Raw genomic sequence first — 19695 nt, 5'->3', positions numbered from 1 at the left:
TTTATCAGTAGGCCCAATTCTTGGGCTAACGCAAGAGTCTTCTTTAGGTCCTCCGTGCAACTTGATTCCGAGGGGGAGCGTAGGAGCCAATCGTCTAAATAGAGGCAGATGTTGATCCCCATGAAATGTAGCCATTTTGCCATTGGGGCGATGACTCAGGTGAAAACTTGAGGGGCTGTCGAAAGTCCGATACACAGCGCTCGAAATTGGAAGACCTCGTCCTTGAACACAAACCATAGATATTTCCTGGCCTCAAGGTGAACTGGAAAGTGGAAATATGCATCCTGCATGTCTATGGTTGCCATCCAATCCCCTTGACAGATGGAAGATACAGCTGAGTGGGTTGTTTCCATTTTGAATTTCGTAGTCTGAATATAGAAATTCAGGACACTGACGTCCAGGACAGGTCTCCAACCTCCCGATGATTTTGGGACGACGAATAGGCGGTTGTAGAACCCCAGAGTGTTGATACCTCCCACTATTTCTATGGCTCTCTTGGCGAGGAGAGACGAAACTTCCTGTGATAAGGCCAAAGAGTCTAAAGAGTAGGCGGCCACGTTGATAGGAGAGGATACTAAGGGAGGTTTCTCCCTGATTGGGATGGAGTATCCTACTTTGATCACCTTTAAAACACAAGGTTCTACATCTCTGTCCTTCCACTTGCTCCAAAAATGTTGAAGCCTGGCCCCCACTGGTACACGGAGGATAGCATCCTCACTTGCGAGAGGAAGATTTGCTTGCTGACATCTTAATTGGCCAAACGGACCTAGAATATGCTCAGGAACGGGGCTGGAATCTACCTCTACCTCTACCTCCTCGAAATATTTGCTGTTGAGGGGAAATCGTTCTGGGTGCAAACAATGTGGAAGATTAGGAGAGTCCAGGCTCCTTAGGACACTTGGTGGACTGGGCCAGCAAGTCTTGTGTGGATTTCTTTTGCACATCCGCTGCAATATGTTTTACTGTAGCCCTGGGAAAAAGTTCTTGTTGATTTAAAGGAACAAAAGAAGTGTGGATCTCTGGTGGGGAGTGACCCCTTTTGAAGTGAATGAACAACACTGCTCTCATTTCTTAAGTACTCCCACAGCGAACAAGGCTGCCAGCTGCTGGGATCCATCCCTGGTCGCTCTATCCGCGCCTGAGAGCACTCCCAGCCAGTCTGTAGCGAAGTTAGCTTGGAGAGAGGCGCAATCTTCTATTTTCTTTGCTAAGGCGCTGACAGTCCAGTCAAGAAAACTTAAGATCTCGAAGACCTTAAAGATGTCCTTAGTCGAACGCTCGAGTTCAGAAGTCGCAAACAAGATTTTGGAGGAGGAGAAGGCAGATCTCCGTGACGAGTCAATTAAACTGGAGAAATCCCCTTGGGAGGAGGCAGTAACTCCCAACGATGGCACTTCCCCAGTTACATAGGATAAGTATCTCCTCTTGGATAAGCAAGGAGGAGGAGTGTAGAATACCGCTTTCCCAGTTTTCCTCTTTTCTGTCAACCAGCTCTCAATGCTTGACAGAGCTTTCTTCGACGACTTTGACAGCACCATTTTAGGCCGCCTAGAGGCTTCCGTAGGCTGCCTCATCATAAAACAAGAACCCAGCGAAAAGGGAATCGCTGGAGAAAAGAAGTCCAGGAAGCGAAACAAGAAGTATTTCAAAAGGGAAGTGTAGGCTGAAGCAGGCTGATCCTGTTCTGCATCCTTTTCTGCAGATGAAATGGGTGAGAGAATCAAATTCTCAGGGTCACGAGTCACTGATGGTTTACGTAAAAGGTCCATAATACTGTCTAAGCGCTGTTAAATGGGTTCCAAAGCCAGATCCTGAACCAGACGAACAGTAGAATGCGATGTCAGATGCCTGTTTGCCTGCTCGGAATGGGCGTGATCGTGCACTGACGACCGCTCGCGGACTACTTGTTGAACTGGTTCAACGGGTTCATCGGATCCTCTAGATCCCACTGTGTGTTTGGATCCCTTGGATCCCACTAAACACTTGGATCCCATAGATCTCATAGATCCCACTTGATGAATGGATCCCCCGGATCCCACTGGATGAATGGATCCCTCGAATCCCACTGGACGACTGGTTCCCTCGGATCCCGATGGATGCCTGGATCCCTCAAATCCCGTTGAATATCTGGCTTATTCCGATCCCACTAGGTACTTGGATCCACCAGATCCCACTAAACTGGATCCCCTTTGATGCTTGGATCCCTTGGATCCAAAAGTGCTATCTCCCGTGTTTCTTAGAGATCCGCTTGGGTGACAGAAACTGACTCTCTGACACAGACACTACAGGCAACATGTTAGATGGATCATCCCAAAAACTACACGAAGATTTGGGACTCACATCCCGATCTCTGTTCCGCTTGCACAGGATTGGAAATTCGGACTCAGCCGCGGATATCGGTCCTTTCAATGGCCTGGATGCACTTTTGAAGCACCAGCTGCGCTTCTGACTTGCTTTGCACTTGGATTCGTTGGATCCCGAATCTGCACCACTCGACGAAAGTGCATTAACTCCAAACTCCAATATGGACACCTTTCCAGTGGCTGTCCGCCAAGTCCTGGTAATCCCGAACAACAGGCTCGGTTGAGGGGGCAACTACCAGTGGGCAAACCCCACCGACCTCCCTGGGACTTACGGTTTGCCTCCTCCCAGGTTTAGGGGAGTTTGACAGGGACCTTCATCTAGGAGCATCGGTGGGACAAGTAGCCACCTCCTCCACTGACACAACACTTGCACCGACGTCACTGGCACTAATCTTATCCTTAAGGCCCCTCACTGAAGCCCCTATTTGAGCTACAGTGTTCACTAAGAGACAATTTTCTGGTCCATTCTGGCTTCCAGACTGGCGATGGCATTGGGTTCGGAGAGCTGGAAGTTGGATAATGGAGTCACAGGTAAAGTTGGAGGACTGGTGATCGGGGAAAATGCAGATATAGGAGTTGGAAGGGCATGCAAAACAGGAGAACCCTGACTAACTGAATTCTTAGCTTTGGTCTTAGCCGCCGCTCTCCTACGTCTGTTTTTCTCAGGTTTGTCTAAATAACTAGTTAAAGTCTTCCATTTCCCCTGATCCCATTCTTTGCATTTGTCACAGGTCAAGACTGTAGAGCAAGTTTGTCCTCTACATTTACAACAAATGGTATGAGCATCATAACTGATAGAAGTTAGTCTGGTATTACAGCCTTTGCTGTAAAATCTACTACTAGCAGAAATAGAGTCAGACATATTCTGAAAAAACAAAGTCGAGTCAGACATATTCTGAAAAAACAAAGTCCAAGCTAAATAAGCTAATGCAATTAAGGCAATCGCTACCAAAACACGGAATACTTCACCAAATAATGATGAAAATCATCCAGCGAATTATACTGAGCGAATTATACCGAGTCTAAAGAAAGCTGAAGTTAACAACCATGTTACGCTGTCAACCGGCAGAAACGAATTGAGCTCGTTAGTAGTGGTGTACCTATCCTTCCCCGAAAGTGGGTGGGGCGAGTTACCTACACCAAAATATTGGAACGCTTCCTGCACACTTTCAAATTTAAGCTGCCGATAAATGAAACGTAATAGCTATGTAGTTACTTGGTAAGTTACTTATATAAAAATATGATTCGGACAGTTTGCCAGGATTTCCCTGGAAGAAAGTTCTTAGCTTCAAGTCATTCACAAAACCACTGAAGCAAGACCTTGGATTTGTAGTATACTAGGTCTGTTTGACTGTACCTTTCCGTGGTTCTATAAATACAGTACAGTACAGTAACACTAAAACCCAGAAAGATTTCAAAATGTAGAACAGCAACAGCATCTCAAAAACTTTAAGTACAAATAAAGTGTGAACCTCATTTTTTGCATACAATAAGGTTGAGAAGCTGATGGATAGTAACAAACTGAAATTAGGGTTTAAACAGTGAATGCATGCTTAATCTTCTAGACTGTTCAGTCTAAACTGATTTCCCTATACAGTACCATCAAGCTCTGGATCTCTGTATGCATTCTACTCTCCCAATTTCTATAGCCCTCACTTTTCCAAGAGGAAGGTCTACCATGTCCTTTGGTTTTATGCACAATTCCTCATCCATTCTCCTCTTCCCCTTGACTCTCTGGCCAAAACTAGATTAAGATATGTTGTCCATTAAGTCCATTCCATCAGTATTTACTTAAAAAAAAAAAAAAAAAAAAAAAAGGCAAGAGTCCCAATCTTTAGCAAAGCTCACCTATAAACATTCTTCCACCTAAGAAGATGAATTTCTTTTTACCAGGATTTCTTCTTCAAAACGCTTGCAAGCATTAAATTTTCAATCATACATTTAAAGAGGTCAAAATGCAATGTGAAAACCATCTTTCCAGAGCAATCATACCTACCAATAAACTTTATTTGAAAAAAAGAAAAGGTTAACTATAAACACAAAAAATTGTATGCACTGATACTGCTAGCATTATATTGGCTAAGGAAAAACTGCATAAAGCTGCAACAAAAATTAATAAACAGTGAAAATAAATTCTAAAAATAATCACAAGATTAATCTATGAAATTGCATATTAACCAAAAAAAAAAAAAATTTAAGTTAATGACATCATGAACTGTGAAAAATAGAAATCAATGGAAAGGTCTTATATCCTTACAACAAAATAAGTGGTAGCAAAAAAGAAAAAGAGAAAAGGCAACACCAGTTTCCTACAAATTCAAAGTGATAATCATTTTAACCTTACTCAGTATATCAAATTGTGCATTCTTTTTTTTTACTTGTGGTAAAGTAACCTTCAAAATACTTAAACTGGACAATTTCACAAAGGTTCAGTATATTCAATTTCAATTATCGTAATTAATTCATTATTTCCTATTCAGTACTTCATCAGTTCTCTCTTTCCAAGAGAATACAGTAACTCAAAAATGTGGTCTTAATACAAAATGCAATATTTAAGCTAAAGCTTAGGCATAAGTATAATATAAGCACAACCAATACTGTAATAACTACGCTGTGTGCATTAGAATATACCTGTGCAATGACCCTTTGGAGAATTTTGTGAATGAAGAGCCTTGTACCATTAATAAAATATGCAATGACAAGTCTAATTTTCCTTATACAGTACATGATAGAAAAACAAATGAAAATGAAATAAAGGAATTCTAATAAACAGAAAAAAATGAGTAAAATCAACATATTTTCACCAACAGTACAAGACTCATAGCCTCACTTGATTCAAGCAATCTTCATTTGTTGGTGGCAATTCCAGCAGCGAATTTGACGAGTCTCAATTGATGTTCAAATGATTTAAAACACACTACAAAAAAATAGTAAGAAAGATCTCTTTGGTGATAAGAAACAAAAAACACAATTGCAGAGCACAACATTGCATAGCGCCTCATGGGCAAATGACATTTTCAAAGGCAAAAAACTGGCAGTTTGCAGATTCCCAAACATTGTAGTATGAGGCTTAAATTCAATAGGTGGCAAAGAGTGAATTATGAATATTTTAAGGTGAAGCATTGTGCACATTTGACTTACTTCCTCTTTCTGGTACTGTACTTACGATATTCGGATTCTTTATAACTGATACCTGCAATATTTTTAAACTGTATTAAAGACAATTTCTTGTTTGGCTGAGTAAACTGGCTTCCTAGAAGCACAACTCCACAGAAATAAATTAATGACTCAAAAATAATCTATTCACAAATATTCAATTAGGTTTTCTGATTATAATTTATTCAAGCACTTCTGGTATAATCCTATTAAATTTTCACAGAGTAAAAGAAAATGCCCTTAGGGAATTCAGTAAATACAGCAATGTAAGTATTAAAACAATATTTATGCACTATAATGAATTTTTGTCTATGGGTGATAAACCCCACATTTATACTTGCTGTCATCGAGCCCTGGGCCAATGTCTCACACCATTAGCCCCTCTATAAGCCAAACAACATGAAGGAACTGTACCTTGTCTAGACTCTTATACAACAGTTATTTTTGGTGTTATGGGTACCAGTAACATTAGATACTTTATTCTGAAGGGTAATGTTTTGCATAAAACAAAGCTGACTGTAAAAGTGATACAAAACTGTCTAAAACAGCATAACTTTTTTCTAGCATTTTTCCAAGATGTAAAAACCTGAAGTCTTTTATACACAAATATTCTTGGCTACAGCTATAAATGGTCATTGTAGCTTGTAACAAGGTAGGTAGCTGTGGCAGGTGAGTGAGTGGTGAGGTAACACCCACTCAACTATGTTCTCCTGATTAAACTGTATGGATTTTCCTACATATAAAAGTGATTCACAAATGTTTTATGAGAGTATTCACAATCCAATATAACCTATTATTGAAAGACTTCTTCATTGTTGTACTGTATAGATTAATGATGATGAAGTTTCATAAACTTTCATGTAAATTAACTGTGTTAAGAGTGCTACCACATGTAACAACCTTAGTCACTCTGAGTATGGATAATGTGCTACAGATTTCAAGCTATCGCATTTCAATTATAAGCTTAGGGGCTGCCTAAGATGTCTATGAAAAGTGTAGGGTTGCTAGCTTGGTAAGGTACCGACAATCATTCTTGAAACATGAATCAATCAGACAAGATGGTCCTAAACAACCAACTTTTTTGGCTCAATATCTGCTGCACCAAAACATCACATGAAACGTTTTTTACATCAATACTGTATAAGAAGCCTTGAATATACACACTTGAGGATAGATTCTTTGTCTCAAAGCTAAAAATGTAAAAATATTCTGACATCTAGTTAGCTTGCAACAACTGACAAATCACATGACATCTAAGCTAACAGGTTCAAGAACTCAAATAATCAAATTCCTACACAACTTCTAGCTACTAAGCTAAACTATAACTAGCTCTGGTTATCCTACTTATGCTGACTTGTCTTCCCAACTGGAAATTGTACTTTGTGTTCAGGATTACTAGGACTAGAACCAGCTTGGTGCCTATTAGCCTATGCCTACCTGTAGTACCTGGCCACCTAGCAGGTTACCCTAGCTTAGTTAAGCCAGGCCTACCCTAGCATATTTAGCAAACTAGCCTAGGATTAGCAAATTAGCCTGGACTAACAATATCACTAAGTTGAAACAAGCTAACAAATAAATGTCAGTTTGCTTGCCAAGGCTGGCCAGCTTTGGCAATCTAACCTAGGCTTTGTCTCATTAGACTTTCATCATTGTAGACACAATTCTTAAAATTGCAAACTGAAAATAGCTTCATTTGAATTTTCCATGTACATAAAAACTGATGTCTTCTATGTGGCTATAAATTCAGTGAAAGATGGTTCAATCACTGAGCTTTTAGTAACATGGTAATTGGGGCAATTCGCTTGTTTTTTGGGTTACCCCCTCGCACCCTAAAAACCCTAGTTTCTCAAGGGAACATTCCACAATGGTTATAAAGAGGTGGGTGGAAAACAAAAATCAGTGGTTTCACCAACAATCGCCTAAGGGTCAGACATGCACAAAGCATGAGAGAAAAAGTCAGACATGGGTCTCGTATTTGACAAGAAATTAAGTACCTTCTGTATCCCATCGCGGTAGATCTAAGCCAGCTGTCCGCGGTGAGCTAGGCTATGGTAGTTGACGGTTTCTATAGAACTTTACCTGCTGAACAAGAATTTAGAGTAATATTCTGGCGGTCAAATGTAATTAAGCTGTAAATTACCTTAGAACTGTAGCCGACGGTAAAAGGGACCCATTGGGAATCGGGGTTTTGGGTGAAGTAAAACCCTTTCGAGAATAGCTAACAGTAAGGGGAACCCGTTGGGAATTCGGGGTTTTGGGTGGGGTAAATAACTTGGGAAAAGGTTTGGGTACCTTATTGTTGTATTTCCTGTTATATATGTCATTTGGAACGAGAAAAACAAGCATAAAAAGAAGGGCAAATACATGGATAGCAGGAGCTGTTCAAAAGGCATTTTCATTCATCACTTGTTCTCTTGGGAAGAGAACTTTGAGTACTTGAAGTACTGTTTGTTTATTTGGCTAATCCTCCCCCCTGATTCTAAGCCTTAACAGACCCTGTCGCCAGCTTTTGTATTTTGGCGAGACGGCAGCAGTTCACCAATCATTTTTTTTTTGTAAGCTGCTGCTGGTACTTTTTCTTTATTTTTGTGTTTCGTGGCTTAGCAAGTTAGCTTCTTTTTTTATTTAAGATTTTTATTAAGTTTAATATTAATAAATCTATTTTTAGACTCTGGCAATTGACAAATTATCTAGATCGTTTTTTCTTAGGGCTATTTGTTATTTTACAGGATTGCTGAACAACTGGAGGAGGTTGGTTATTTTGACCTCTTGCCAGAACATATGAGCTTGCCGTTTATTTGAATCTTAAAGGAGTGGAGATGGCGCCAACCTTTAGTCAGGTTCGCAGTATGGCGAACAGTTCTGCCATGAGCCACCAGTTCGACTTTGAAGACGTAATGTTGAAAGCAGAAATGGTAATGTTTTGTTTCCAGTTTTGGCCTCTGGCCCGTGTCCTTTGTATTTTGGTGAAGCAGGACTTGAATAGCTGCTGGTACTTCTTTTTGAGTGGTGTTTCTCCGACTATTTTGTTATGGCCTTCTTTTTATTTAAGATTTTTATTGACATTTTTATAGCAAACTCCTGTAAGTTATTTTATCTAGATCCTGTGTTTTTCTTACTTCCTTTACAAGAGTTGAAGGTAATATTTTGCCAGAACATATGCTTGCGTCTTAAAAGTGAAGATAAGGCTGCTGCTAAACTGTTATTTACCCTTCAGATGTGTGCAGTGGAGCTAGACTATGGCACCACTTGTTACAGATATGCAGTTTTTACCCTTCAGATGGTCAATTACATTTTAGTCAATACATTTTAGTTACCGACCGCCAAGATATTATTTTAAATTCATGTTCAGCAGGTAAAATACCATAGGAAAATGTCAATTGCCATAGGCTAGCTCACCGCGGACTGCCGGCTTAGAATTACCCCTATCGCATCTAAAGCTATAAAAAAATCCTTGGTTGTAGAATGAACGGTAAGATTGTTAATAGGACATTTTTGTTAATAGGATATTTACCAAAAATTTCCCCACAAAAAACATCCAAAGCAGTACAATTAGCTTGTCCATACCTAGCATGGGCTGCAGTAGTGGTTCAGTGGTCTAGGCCTGAAAGTTCCTTATAATTAAGAATAAACTTCCTTACAATTAAGAACAACCTAAAGATCCTTTTACAAATTTCACGGTAAAACTATAGAACACTCCGCACGGACTATTACCTTTGAAATAGATTTTTCCTATGCTTTCAGTGTTGCTGATGAAGGAGGTGGTGGTGTTTATTGTCAGTCAATTATTGCTAACCTCATATCTTTATCCAACATGGTTAGGGACCCTTTGGGAAAGCAGGGTTTTGGGTAGGGGAAATCACTGGGAGAAAGACCGGACTGTCATGCTGTTATGACATGGTTTCGCACATGTGCAAGTTACTAGAGAGATATATGATCAAGAAGTAAGTGGCTATGGAAACTTGTTATGCAGCAATATGAATTATACTAACCTAACATACCCTAACGTAACCTAGTAGGCAGTGTTACTTAGCCAGGGGGCAGAGGGCCCCAAACCCCCTGGTGTAGGAAACTCCACCTTTTACCAAAAGTTCCCCTATAACACTGTGCATGCACGATAGCATTCCTCAATGGCCGGCACATAACAGCATATCAGTCCTGGAGTTAATTACAGGTTAATTACAGTCGACTGGCAAAAAACACCAGTAAATTCTTGATAAACAATCCAAATACTATAGGAAAAGTTCATTTCCAAGGTAATACCGCATGCGGAGCTGTTCCATAGTTCTACCAATTTCACTAATCATATAATTTTAACTGTGGCCAAGACCTAGCACTGGATATTGATAAGACAAAAACATTGCCTACGCAAGAGGCGCTACACTACCCTAGGCTAAACCTGGCTGGGCACAGCCGTACCCTCAACCGGTAAGGCTATTCAATTCAACTTCACGTTGTTCTTGGAACAATTAATATATATAAAGTTTCCTATAATGCTATTTACGGACATACATACAAAATGTCACAAATGCAGAAACTCTTTATAATTTACCCATGGTGACCGGTGTTTTTATCTAGCGTATATCTTCTGGGATCTGCCTCTCTCCCTTACCACCCTTCTTTGACAGACGAGAATGGAAGACATGTCCAAGTTTTGAGGCTTCGCCTTTATATATAATGGAAGATTTATTTGAGTTACAATAAAATATCCGCTTCAAATATTGTAACTTTTTTATTACATATGCAAAACTCGATTATCATATAAATATTTATTGCACTAAATATGTTCCCTCATAATTTTCACTAATTTCTTTAAAAAGGAAAAACTGTTTGGACGCTTAGTATCACACAAATAAAATTAAAGCTTGTATACATTTGTACTGCAGCCGCAAACATAGTTCATTACTAACACAAACTGATAAATCAAATCACCAAACAATTAAGATTATATGCAAACACGATGGATATAACTGTTAACGAAAAGACAGTTAAATGGAGATGACATTCTTTGCCCATTATCTTTCATGATAATACGAAAACCTCTAAACACGCTATAGATAAGCATTGACTTGTATTTTTATATGATAAATGAAGTTTGTAACACATATATTATTTATCATGTTACATTCAGATGTAGCATTACATATAAAATCATACGTAATGTATAAATATTTTGCCGTCACTAGTAAATTCTTCGATTCTTTTGTATAAGTTATGTTTGTGTTTAAATTCGACTTTGGCCTCCACATGTAATAGAAAATTCCTATATTTTGAAAATATTCTACTTAAGAATTAGTTTATTTGACGAGCATAACAATAATGTTTTGAATTAATTGAGATTTCCGAACAATACCAAAAGTTCAAAGTCAAAAACAATAAACGAACAACGGTGACGTCAACGACGAGCACCAACCAAAATCGTGCACGAAAAGCAAAGCCGTATCTCTCATAATGACAACAACGATTGTGTTGACGTCATGAACATTCTTCTTTGAATATTATTTGTAAGATTATATATATGCCACTTATAGGATTAAAGTAAACACAATTACGTCGAAAATTTATTTTTTCCCCTTTATAACAGACATCTTTGTAACATGTTCGTCGGACGGCAATTATAAAATAGTGGAGTAATTGTGGAAGGCTTAAAGTTTTCTTAAATTCTACGCGCACGTACGCATATATACCATCATCAACATCGCCTCCAGCGCCATGTGACACAAAAGGTGTCTGTGAAATTCTACATGCATGCTTTTCCTGTGCGTTGCCTTACCTAAATCTCCACTCATCACTCATCTCCAGCCTTCCGCCCGAAGATTCCTGAGATGTACGGCTGTACGCTAGTATTGCACCAGCCCCGGGTTTTTGCCATTCCCCCAGGTTAGGCTAGGTTAGATTGGTAAATATTATAGTTATATTTGGGTGTGGGAAACATTCTATGGTTATTTTTTTAAGATATACTCGGTTACATCTCGGTGGTCTTGCTCCCAACCTCAGTTCCCATCCAAATAGGTCTGGGCAAGTCTTTCGTCCCTTACTGTGTCCACAAGAGCCAAGCCTTAAATCATCAGTTATCCTATTTACGTATCAACTTACGTTATTAACCTTATTGTAATTTCTCATTCTAGCTCGCTGTCTTATTCCTAATATTCTTCTTGAAGTTTTGTTCTTACTGAATCACTGTATGCCAGGATTTATGTCCGTATACATATAGCAATACAGATCGTACTAGAGTCATGTATAATCTTTTTGTGTGCTTCTTTTATTTGAGCTTATCAGTCTTTCAATAAATCCAAACTTAAAAGAACCTGTACTCAGTATTATTGTTCATGCATATTTGAAAGACTCAGCCTCATTCATCCTCTCTGTATCTAGTGTTATTCCAACTCTTATGTATACTATGTCATCATTAGATAAGTGATGCATTCCATTTAGCAAGTGCAGTAAATCGTGTAGTGTTTTGCTGATTAAAACAGCATCATCTGACTGGGGATAGTGAAGAGAAGCTGCAATAACCAGAAGAAAGGGTCTGAAAGACTTTACACGAGGTGACCAGCGAGAGTAAATGAAAGGAAGGGTAAAGTTACGATAGTATATGGAAACCAGGAAGATGGTACAATAAATATTAATATGGATGGATGGTGGAGAATAGGAGCGGCTGGTTAAAATGGCTATTTGGGAGGAATGAGAAATGATGTTGGCAGGATGAAAGACGTGAATCACAATATGATATGTGCGAGAATTAGGGAGAAACCTTGGAGTGTCTATAGTAGTCAAGATTGAAATGTATGTAGAAATTTTAGGACCAGCTCTCCTTTAAGGAAGTGTAGTTTGGATGTTGAATATGTTTGAAAGATATGTAACTATAAAATCAACCAGGGGAATAAGAATGGCCACTCTAAAACTATTTAAATAATATATATATATATATATATATATATATATATATATATATATATATATATATATATATATATATATATAGAAAATTATAAATTTTACAAAATAGACTAAAAATGCATCAAAGAATATTTTCAAGGTGTTCTGTAGAATTTTTTTTTTTATTTTTAAGAGAACGGAGAGGGACAAACCCACTTGGTAATTGTGTGGCCATTTGGGGAGTCGCTAAAACAGAGCTAATATTGCTTTTGGAACGGTAGCCTCAGTCAGTCACCTGAAAATATGAAAGGTATAATGTAAACATTATGAGTGATATTGCTACAGTGGTGTGTTCTGAACTGTCAATATTTATCTGTCCAATTTTATGCAGATTCAGACTTTTGCAGCATGAGCTCTACGTCTCTTTCCAGTAAATCAGTGCTGTATTTTTCTTGTCAAAGTTTGCAATGTAAATATACGGAAATGTAGCACAACTGTTTGTGGCTATCGTAAAGATAACATGAAACTCGTAAGTACTGATCTGAATTTGGTATTCCCAGGGCAAAGTGAATATTTCAGTTTGCCTCGTCAAAGTTTGCAATGTAAATATATGGAAATGAAGCACAACTGTTAGTGGCTATCGTAAAGATAACATGAAACTCGTAAGCACTGATCTGAATTTGGTATTCCCAGGGCAAAGTGAATATTTCAGTTTGCCTCGGTCTTCAAACTCCTCTCTCTCTCTCTCTCTCTCTCTCTCTCTCTATATCTATATATATATATATATATATATATATATATATATATATATATATATATATATATATATATATATCATGAGACTACTGCCTCACCACGTTTGGCATCGGTAGAAACGCTGATTGAGTTGGCAACTACAACTTTTAATCCTGTATTTAATAAAAGAATTAAAATATTTTGCGAACACTCCTACAATACAACTTGTTCGCAACGTATTATAGAATCATTTAGGTACAAATCAGAATTATATTATCTGCCAGCAAAGATAAATTTAGGAATAATTTGAAATTTATGGTGAAGGTATCACGTTCCCTTGGCGGGAGAATGCATATCAGGTATGGCTACTCTTCGGTGACAAGGCTCTTCAAGTGTATTATTCGCTCTCCTTCGGTCGAAATTTAATTATTTTTAAAATAATGGTGATGTCTCACATTAAAAAGAAAGCCGAGTTATACTGAATCTACATTCTTTCCTAAGAATATATATATACACACATGTATATGTATATTATATACATTATATATGATACGAAAATAAAAAAAAAAACGTATCAAAGGATATTTTGAAATTGGTGTGAAGTACTTTTTTCTTTATTTTTAAAAGGAGAGGGGCAAACCCAATCGGTTACTTTGTGGCCACTTGGGGCTTTATTCTTAATTTGAGAAGTCAGTCACTTGTCCAAAATACTAATATATAATTCAATAAAAAAATATGCTAAGCAATATTTAGAAGAAAAATAAATGACACTGACTTAAATTCTTATTTAATCATCAAGGTTATGTTCCAAAAAGAGCTAATATTGCTTTGAAACAGTAGACTCATCTAAGTTTTGGACAATAAATATAAAATATATAATGCAAATATCATGATGGATATTGTTATAATAGGCTGTTTTGAACTATCTTTAACATCTGTCCAATTCCCCGAAAAATCAAGTGTTTTCTAGTTTTTCAGAAAGCCATTGCAACTAGTTTATCGATAGTGAAAACATGATACAATAGTACCTCTATCGATGAAAGCCGCAAAGATAACATGTGCTGCACATTTCCCAAAAAATGTCACAATTATTCCTTTCGGCAATATTCCAAATAATCACAGTCTGTAGACTCGAAGTATTGATCCGAATTTGGTATTTCCAATGCAAGGCAAATATTTCAGCTTATCTCAGTCCTTGAAACACATCCTGCACTATTGCATCATCACGTCGGTCATCTGCGATACCGCTGACTGAGTTGGTAACTAGTATTTAAACTTTTATTTAATAAAGGAAGTAAAATATTTTGAGAATGCTCCTATAATACAAATTTTTTAAAAAGTATCGTAGAATACTTTAGGTACAAGGCAGAACTACATAGTTCACCAGAACAGATGATATTAGGAAATAAAAATTGAACTTTAAGGTAAAGGTAGCATGTTTCCCCGGCGCGCAAACGCTTTTCAGCTGAAGCTACTTTTCGGTGACGAGACTTGTAAAGTGCCTTATTCTCTCTTTTTAGGCTAAATCAAACTAAGTTACTTTTGTAAAAATAATGGCAATGCTCCATATTAAAAGGTTTGAATGAGGTTAACTGAATTCTTACCTAAGAAGGTATAAATGAAAATTAATAGGTACAATTCGTCGAAGTAGCTCGCGGTGTTTGAGGGAAAGCCTGACTACCCGGCCCTTCTAAGCAGTAAGCAGACGTCGTTCTTCTGCACGTGTGACAAGACCTGCTTCGGTGACCCTCCTCCTGTCAGACAACGTTGCTGTGGCTTTTCTGTGATATTTTTATTCTGCTTTTAGCTGTATTGTATCAGGTGAGTGGAACAACTAATACTAGACTGCCCTGGTGTCATTTTCATTGATCTTTTGTCTTATGACATTCTCTTTAGGGAATCGATAGTTCTCCATATAGACACGTGTTGCAAATATGCTAACTTGTCAAAGGGTTGTAGAAAGTGGACAGTCTGTATAAACTTGATTAACAGTTCTGTCATGAATAGGTATCATCACTATATTAAATGTAAGGTCTCCTGTTGCTGTAAATCATCGTTGGTATTCGAGCTTGCTAGGTCTATTGAGTATTTCCTTTGTTGTTTAGAGTAGGCCTAGTTAGTAACTTGAGGATATTACTAGTTCCACATTTACTTAATGTTAAAATTACTTACTTATGTTAAAATGATATCGGTTTCATCGGCCAATATATTTACCGTCGAAATATCCATTTTAGGGTTTTTATATTTTTTCTATTGGTTATTGTGGGAATAACATCCACTGTAACTGTGCTTTGATAGGCGGTCTTCTCAAATATGTCATCTCGTGGCATTTTCGTCAGATGCAGTTTATTGCCGGGAACAAAACACAGTCCTAATGCTACTTTACTTTGTAGGCTTTAATATCTTAGGCGTAACGGCATGAAGCCTTTGAAATGCAGGTGCGGATGACACTGCACTCATCTGTTCTCTGAGGAAGCTGTTGTGTGATGCAGTGTTAGCTCACGAATTCGTTGTATTCTTTCTCAACATATGTTCTGTCAAAGTAATTGTCACAAAACTCGCCCAGGCAGTTTTTCACAATAATAAGCCAGATTCATGGTGAAACGCATAATTTTGAATTGTTTATTTTCAAGAGAAGTTACTCTCGTCTTCCTAGAGCAACATAATGTTTAAGGAGTGGTTGCGCTTGTATTGATCGGAGGAACGTTCTCACTTGGAAGCGATCTCGCGTACTCATTGGGGCCAGTAGCGTTTTGCAGCGCAAGACACAATATTGCTACATCGAATAACAAGAAACGATAATGCCTTATTACGTTTCGCATAGGGATAGACGTAAACATCAAGAAAATAAAAGTGGATGTGGATGTTCCGCTACTTTTAGCTATGTCGGACTTAGTTTCACATTTTTGTTGCAAGTAACGTCACCGGGTTGCTGTTGACGAAGGGTCTCGGAGTTAACACGTGGTTAGTGGTTAGCAGACGACCACGGTAATGTAGAACACATCGTGATTGAATGCTTTGATAGATTTCATGCAGAACACTCGGTTTGCGACATGGAGGATAAACAATCTTCGCGATATTAGAGCGTGATTTATGCATTTCTGTATGAACACGGAAAAGAGCCAGCAAAAACCACTCGAAACTGAAATGTGACATTTATTACCGTGAGTTATAATGATCTGTCACGACAGCACTATCAGTTTGTTTAATAATGCAACCAGGTTGATGTTTAATTGCCCATGAAATAATCGTTCTACCCTGTTTGCCAATAAAATTAATTCAACTTTAATACTGTCGATTTAGAATAATTAACGTAGATTCATAATACACCCTTATTTTCCGTTTTTCTGCCGAACAGCCTTTTAATCTTTTCTTTTTGTCAAATAAGGTTTATATAGAATTGGTAAAGTTCTACTTAAATGAACCGTGACCCAAAAAAGATAGTGGTGGGAATAGCTTTAATTCATCACCTTTCACCAGAATAGAATTGTGCTTCCTTTTAGAGGCCGGTCCATCGCTATTTCAGTGAATTCATTCACAAAATATTCTACAGGAATAATATCGCAAAACCCTTGGCATTACACATCGCAAGATATGGAGCAGTAATATATAGTTTAATAATTCTCTAGCCATGCTTCGAGTTGAGATTGTCTAGACCATGCCTTATACAATAAGAGTAAGTTTGCGTGCAGACTGTACAGTTTTTTAAATATTTCTGGGCATGAACTCGTAGTTTACCCTAGACTAATACCTATTGTATACTACAGTATTTTTGTTACATCTCGTTCAGTGAGTTTTCCACCGTGAATGTACCATATACCTTATTTTATGATTGTTTTAACCCCTGACTGTATAGTCTGTACTGTAAACCTTCGAAAACGAAAAATAGCCGCATTTTCTCTCATAGCCAAGGACGAATCCTTACTTGCATGCTCGAAGGCAAAACGTCATCAGAAATGGAGAACTGTGCTCGCGTACCAGGAAGCTGAGGGAACTGGGTGGGGGAGGGAGAGCGGGGAACTGGGTAATGAGGTGATTGTGCCATAGACAATACTAATTTATTTCAAAAGGCGCGTAGTGATATAGTAATAATAGTTATGAACATTCACTCTCTCTCTCTCTCTCTCTCTCTCTCTCTCTCTCTCTCTCTCTCTAGGCAGTGAAGGGTTCTCTCGTTTAGTACGTTATCCTCTTGAAAGGAAAATTATCATAGACTGACCTTTTCTGACCCTTTTCTTATCCCTTTTTCCTTGGGTTCTAATATATATATATATATATATATATATATATTTATATCTGATGGTAATGCCGTGTTGAGTTGTACTGTGTTTTGCAATGTAAAGTTACGATCTGCATGATAATAGGTCTGGTGAACGAGGGTATTCTTTATCTGATTTTGAAGGTCTTGGAGGAGCCATCTCTCTCTCTCTCTCTCTCTCTCTCTCTCTCTCTCTCTCTCTCTCTCTCTCTCTCTCTCTCTCTCTCTCTTCATATATGGTCTTTTGTTTGGAATTATGTGCAGTTCGTACAGCTCTTTGACATTCGGAGTTTATTTTACACATATAAAATGGTCTTATTTTTAATTCCAAGCATTCTAACTATTTGTGTGTTTAAAACAGGGTGAGAGAGAGAGAGAGAGAGAGAGAGAGAGAGAGAGAGAGAAATATAATTCCGCAGTCAAATAACAATACAATTCACATGAAATAAATCGAAAAACCATAACAGGATTACGATGCTATAAATACATCACTTCTTGTGTGTTTGTTTATCGCATTGTAGGATAGGTGCTTGATTTTACGTTTTATTGCTCATACACGATTTGTTATTCCTTCGGAATCTGAAGACGTGAAAGGATTCTTTTTTTTTTTTTTTTTTTTTGTTCCCGAACCCTGAATTCCCCCTTGACCTCTGCAGGAAGCTCCAGAGGGCAGTGCAGTCAAACTTGGGTCATTGGGCCCCCAGGCAGGCCTCCTAACTCCCCTGGGATGCTCCAGAGTTGGGCCCACCAGCGAATCGAGGACCTTTGGTTTCCTCCTGAATCCCCGGAGGATTGCATTAAATATTAATTTTGTCTTGGTATTATATTGGAAAGAGACAGAAGTAGGTTACTATTTCCTTAGATTCGTTGGCGACACTAGACTCAGTTCCATCAGCCGTTCCATTACCTTCGTGATGCTGAGGCTGAAATTGAAGCCAACTCTAAGTCCTCGGAGCCAAAGAAATCCTAAAAAGCCTAAGAACGTATTGTAGATTGGATCCAGTGCTTTCGAGAAATCGCAGGAACTAAGAGCTAGGTCATGTGTCTTTTTCATTGTCAGAGCAAATCAGACTTGACATTGTAAGCAATCCTCCGGGGATTCCGGAGGAAGCCTTGGGACCCAGGGACGGCAAGGAAGTCCTCTTCTAGTGTTTCTCTAGGAAGTCCAGAGGCTGTTTTCCAAGGCTTAGTTGGGGAGTCAGGGGCCCAAGTTTAACTGAGGGGCATATTATTCTGGGTTTTAAATACTTCTCAATTTCATTTACGTCATCCAGACAAACTTTATTGTTAGTTGATAAGAGTTTTGCGCTTGGGGTTTATGCACGTTTTTTTTAGTTTTATTTGGTAAGAGTTCGTTCGAGAAATAAACTAAATATATTACCTCTGGGTATCATTGTTATTATTCAAAATAACAGTAGGTTTAAGTAACAACTTCCAACAAAAGTTCCAAGGAATAGGTGCTCATGTTTATAAAAGGTAATAAAGAAGGACTACAATAAATATAAATACATAAATACACACATAAACAGTAATATATGTCATAACGAGACAATAGGGCATGCCCTTTAAAGCAAGTATTTAATATTGCATAACTGCGGGATCATTTCTGCTTAAAGTTACAGTTACCACACTTTCAGTTGTGGAAGAACGTACCTTGGCTTTGTACTTAAAGGTGTGCTTGTCCCCCTCTCTCTCTCTCTCTCTCTCTCTCTCTCTCTCTCTCTCTCTCTCGTCTCTCTTCGTGTTCGAGAAGCTTTAAAGGGATACTTTCAACAGTCAAGTTTTTTATTTGTTAAAATTGTAATGAGTTTTGTTGGTCGTTGTTCAATTTCTTATCATGCAAGCATACATAAATGGGTTATGCATACATATATGAATATGATATACATTTATAGACTTGTTATACATATATGCACATCATCTATGGTGCATCACTATACTAGGACCGGAAATAAGTAAAAAGCCGCAGTAATGCATATGAGCGATTATTTTTCCAAAATACAGAAAAGGTTAAAAAAGGAAGCCTTCGACAGCAGTCCTCTTCAGCCAACTGGGTAAAAATGCACATATTTCTTAAGAAGACTGTTGGCGATTTTTTTAACAGTCCGGGGAACCGTCGAACAATCTTTCGGCATAAATGAAGAAATGGCTTCCCGTATCTGTGAGCCAGACGTAGTGATCTTCTTAACGGCTGTTTCTCGATCGTACGGTGCTCGTTACTAGTGACTAGGTAATTGGTGGGAGGTGAACGACTTTCAGCATCGGCGCCTGTAGTTTCTGCGATAACTGCCATTTCGACAACCT

At 38.2% G+C, this 19695-nt stretch overlaps 2 protein-coding genes across 4 annotated transcripts in view; one reads left to right on the top strand and one right to left on the bottom strand.

Annotated features, from left to right (window-relative positions):
* LOC136845948 (keratinocyte-associated protein 2) overlaps positions 1-10212 on the bottom strand; it is a 30678-nt gene extending 20466 nt beyond the window's left edge. The window contains exons 1-2 of one of the 2 annotated variants that reach the window (XM_067116484.1): positions 10072-10164; positions 5530-5556 (exon numbers count right to left, since the gene is read on the bottom strand). In XM_067116484.1, the coding sequence (XP_066972585.1) occupies positions 5530-5556; positions 10072-10075 (31 nt within the window). In that variant the 5' untranslated portion in view covers positions 10076-10164. Of the gene's footprint in view, positions 1-5529; positions 5557-10071 lie in introns of both variants that reach the window. The other variant, XM_067116485.1, reaches the window with a different exon arrangement.
* A 4384-nt stretch (positions 10213-14596) lies between these two features.
* Positions 14597-19695, top strand: part of gb (genderblind) — a 62746-nt gene continuing 57647 nt past the window's right edge. Inside the window, exon 1 of one of the 2 annotated variants that reach the window (XM_067116476.1) lies at positions 14597-14954. The gene's annotated coding sequence lies outside the window, so the exon portion shown is untranslated. The remainder of the gene's footprint in view (positions 14955-19695) is intronic. The other variant, XM_067116478.1, reaches the window with a different exon arrangement.

This window comes from Macrobrachium rosenbergii, chromosome 14 (assembly GCF_040412425.1).
Source record: "Macrobrachium rosenbergii isolate ZJJX-2024 chromosome 14, ASM4041242v1, whole genome shotgun sequence".
NCBI classification, from domain to species: domain Eukaryota; kingdom Metazoa; phylum Arthropoda; class Malacostraca; order Decapoda; family Palaemonidae; genus Macrobrachium; species Macrobrachium rosenbergii.
Note: the sequence above shows the minus strand (reverse complement) of the source record. Positions and strands in the feature narration are given on the sequence as shown.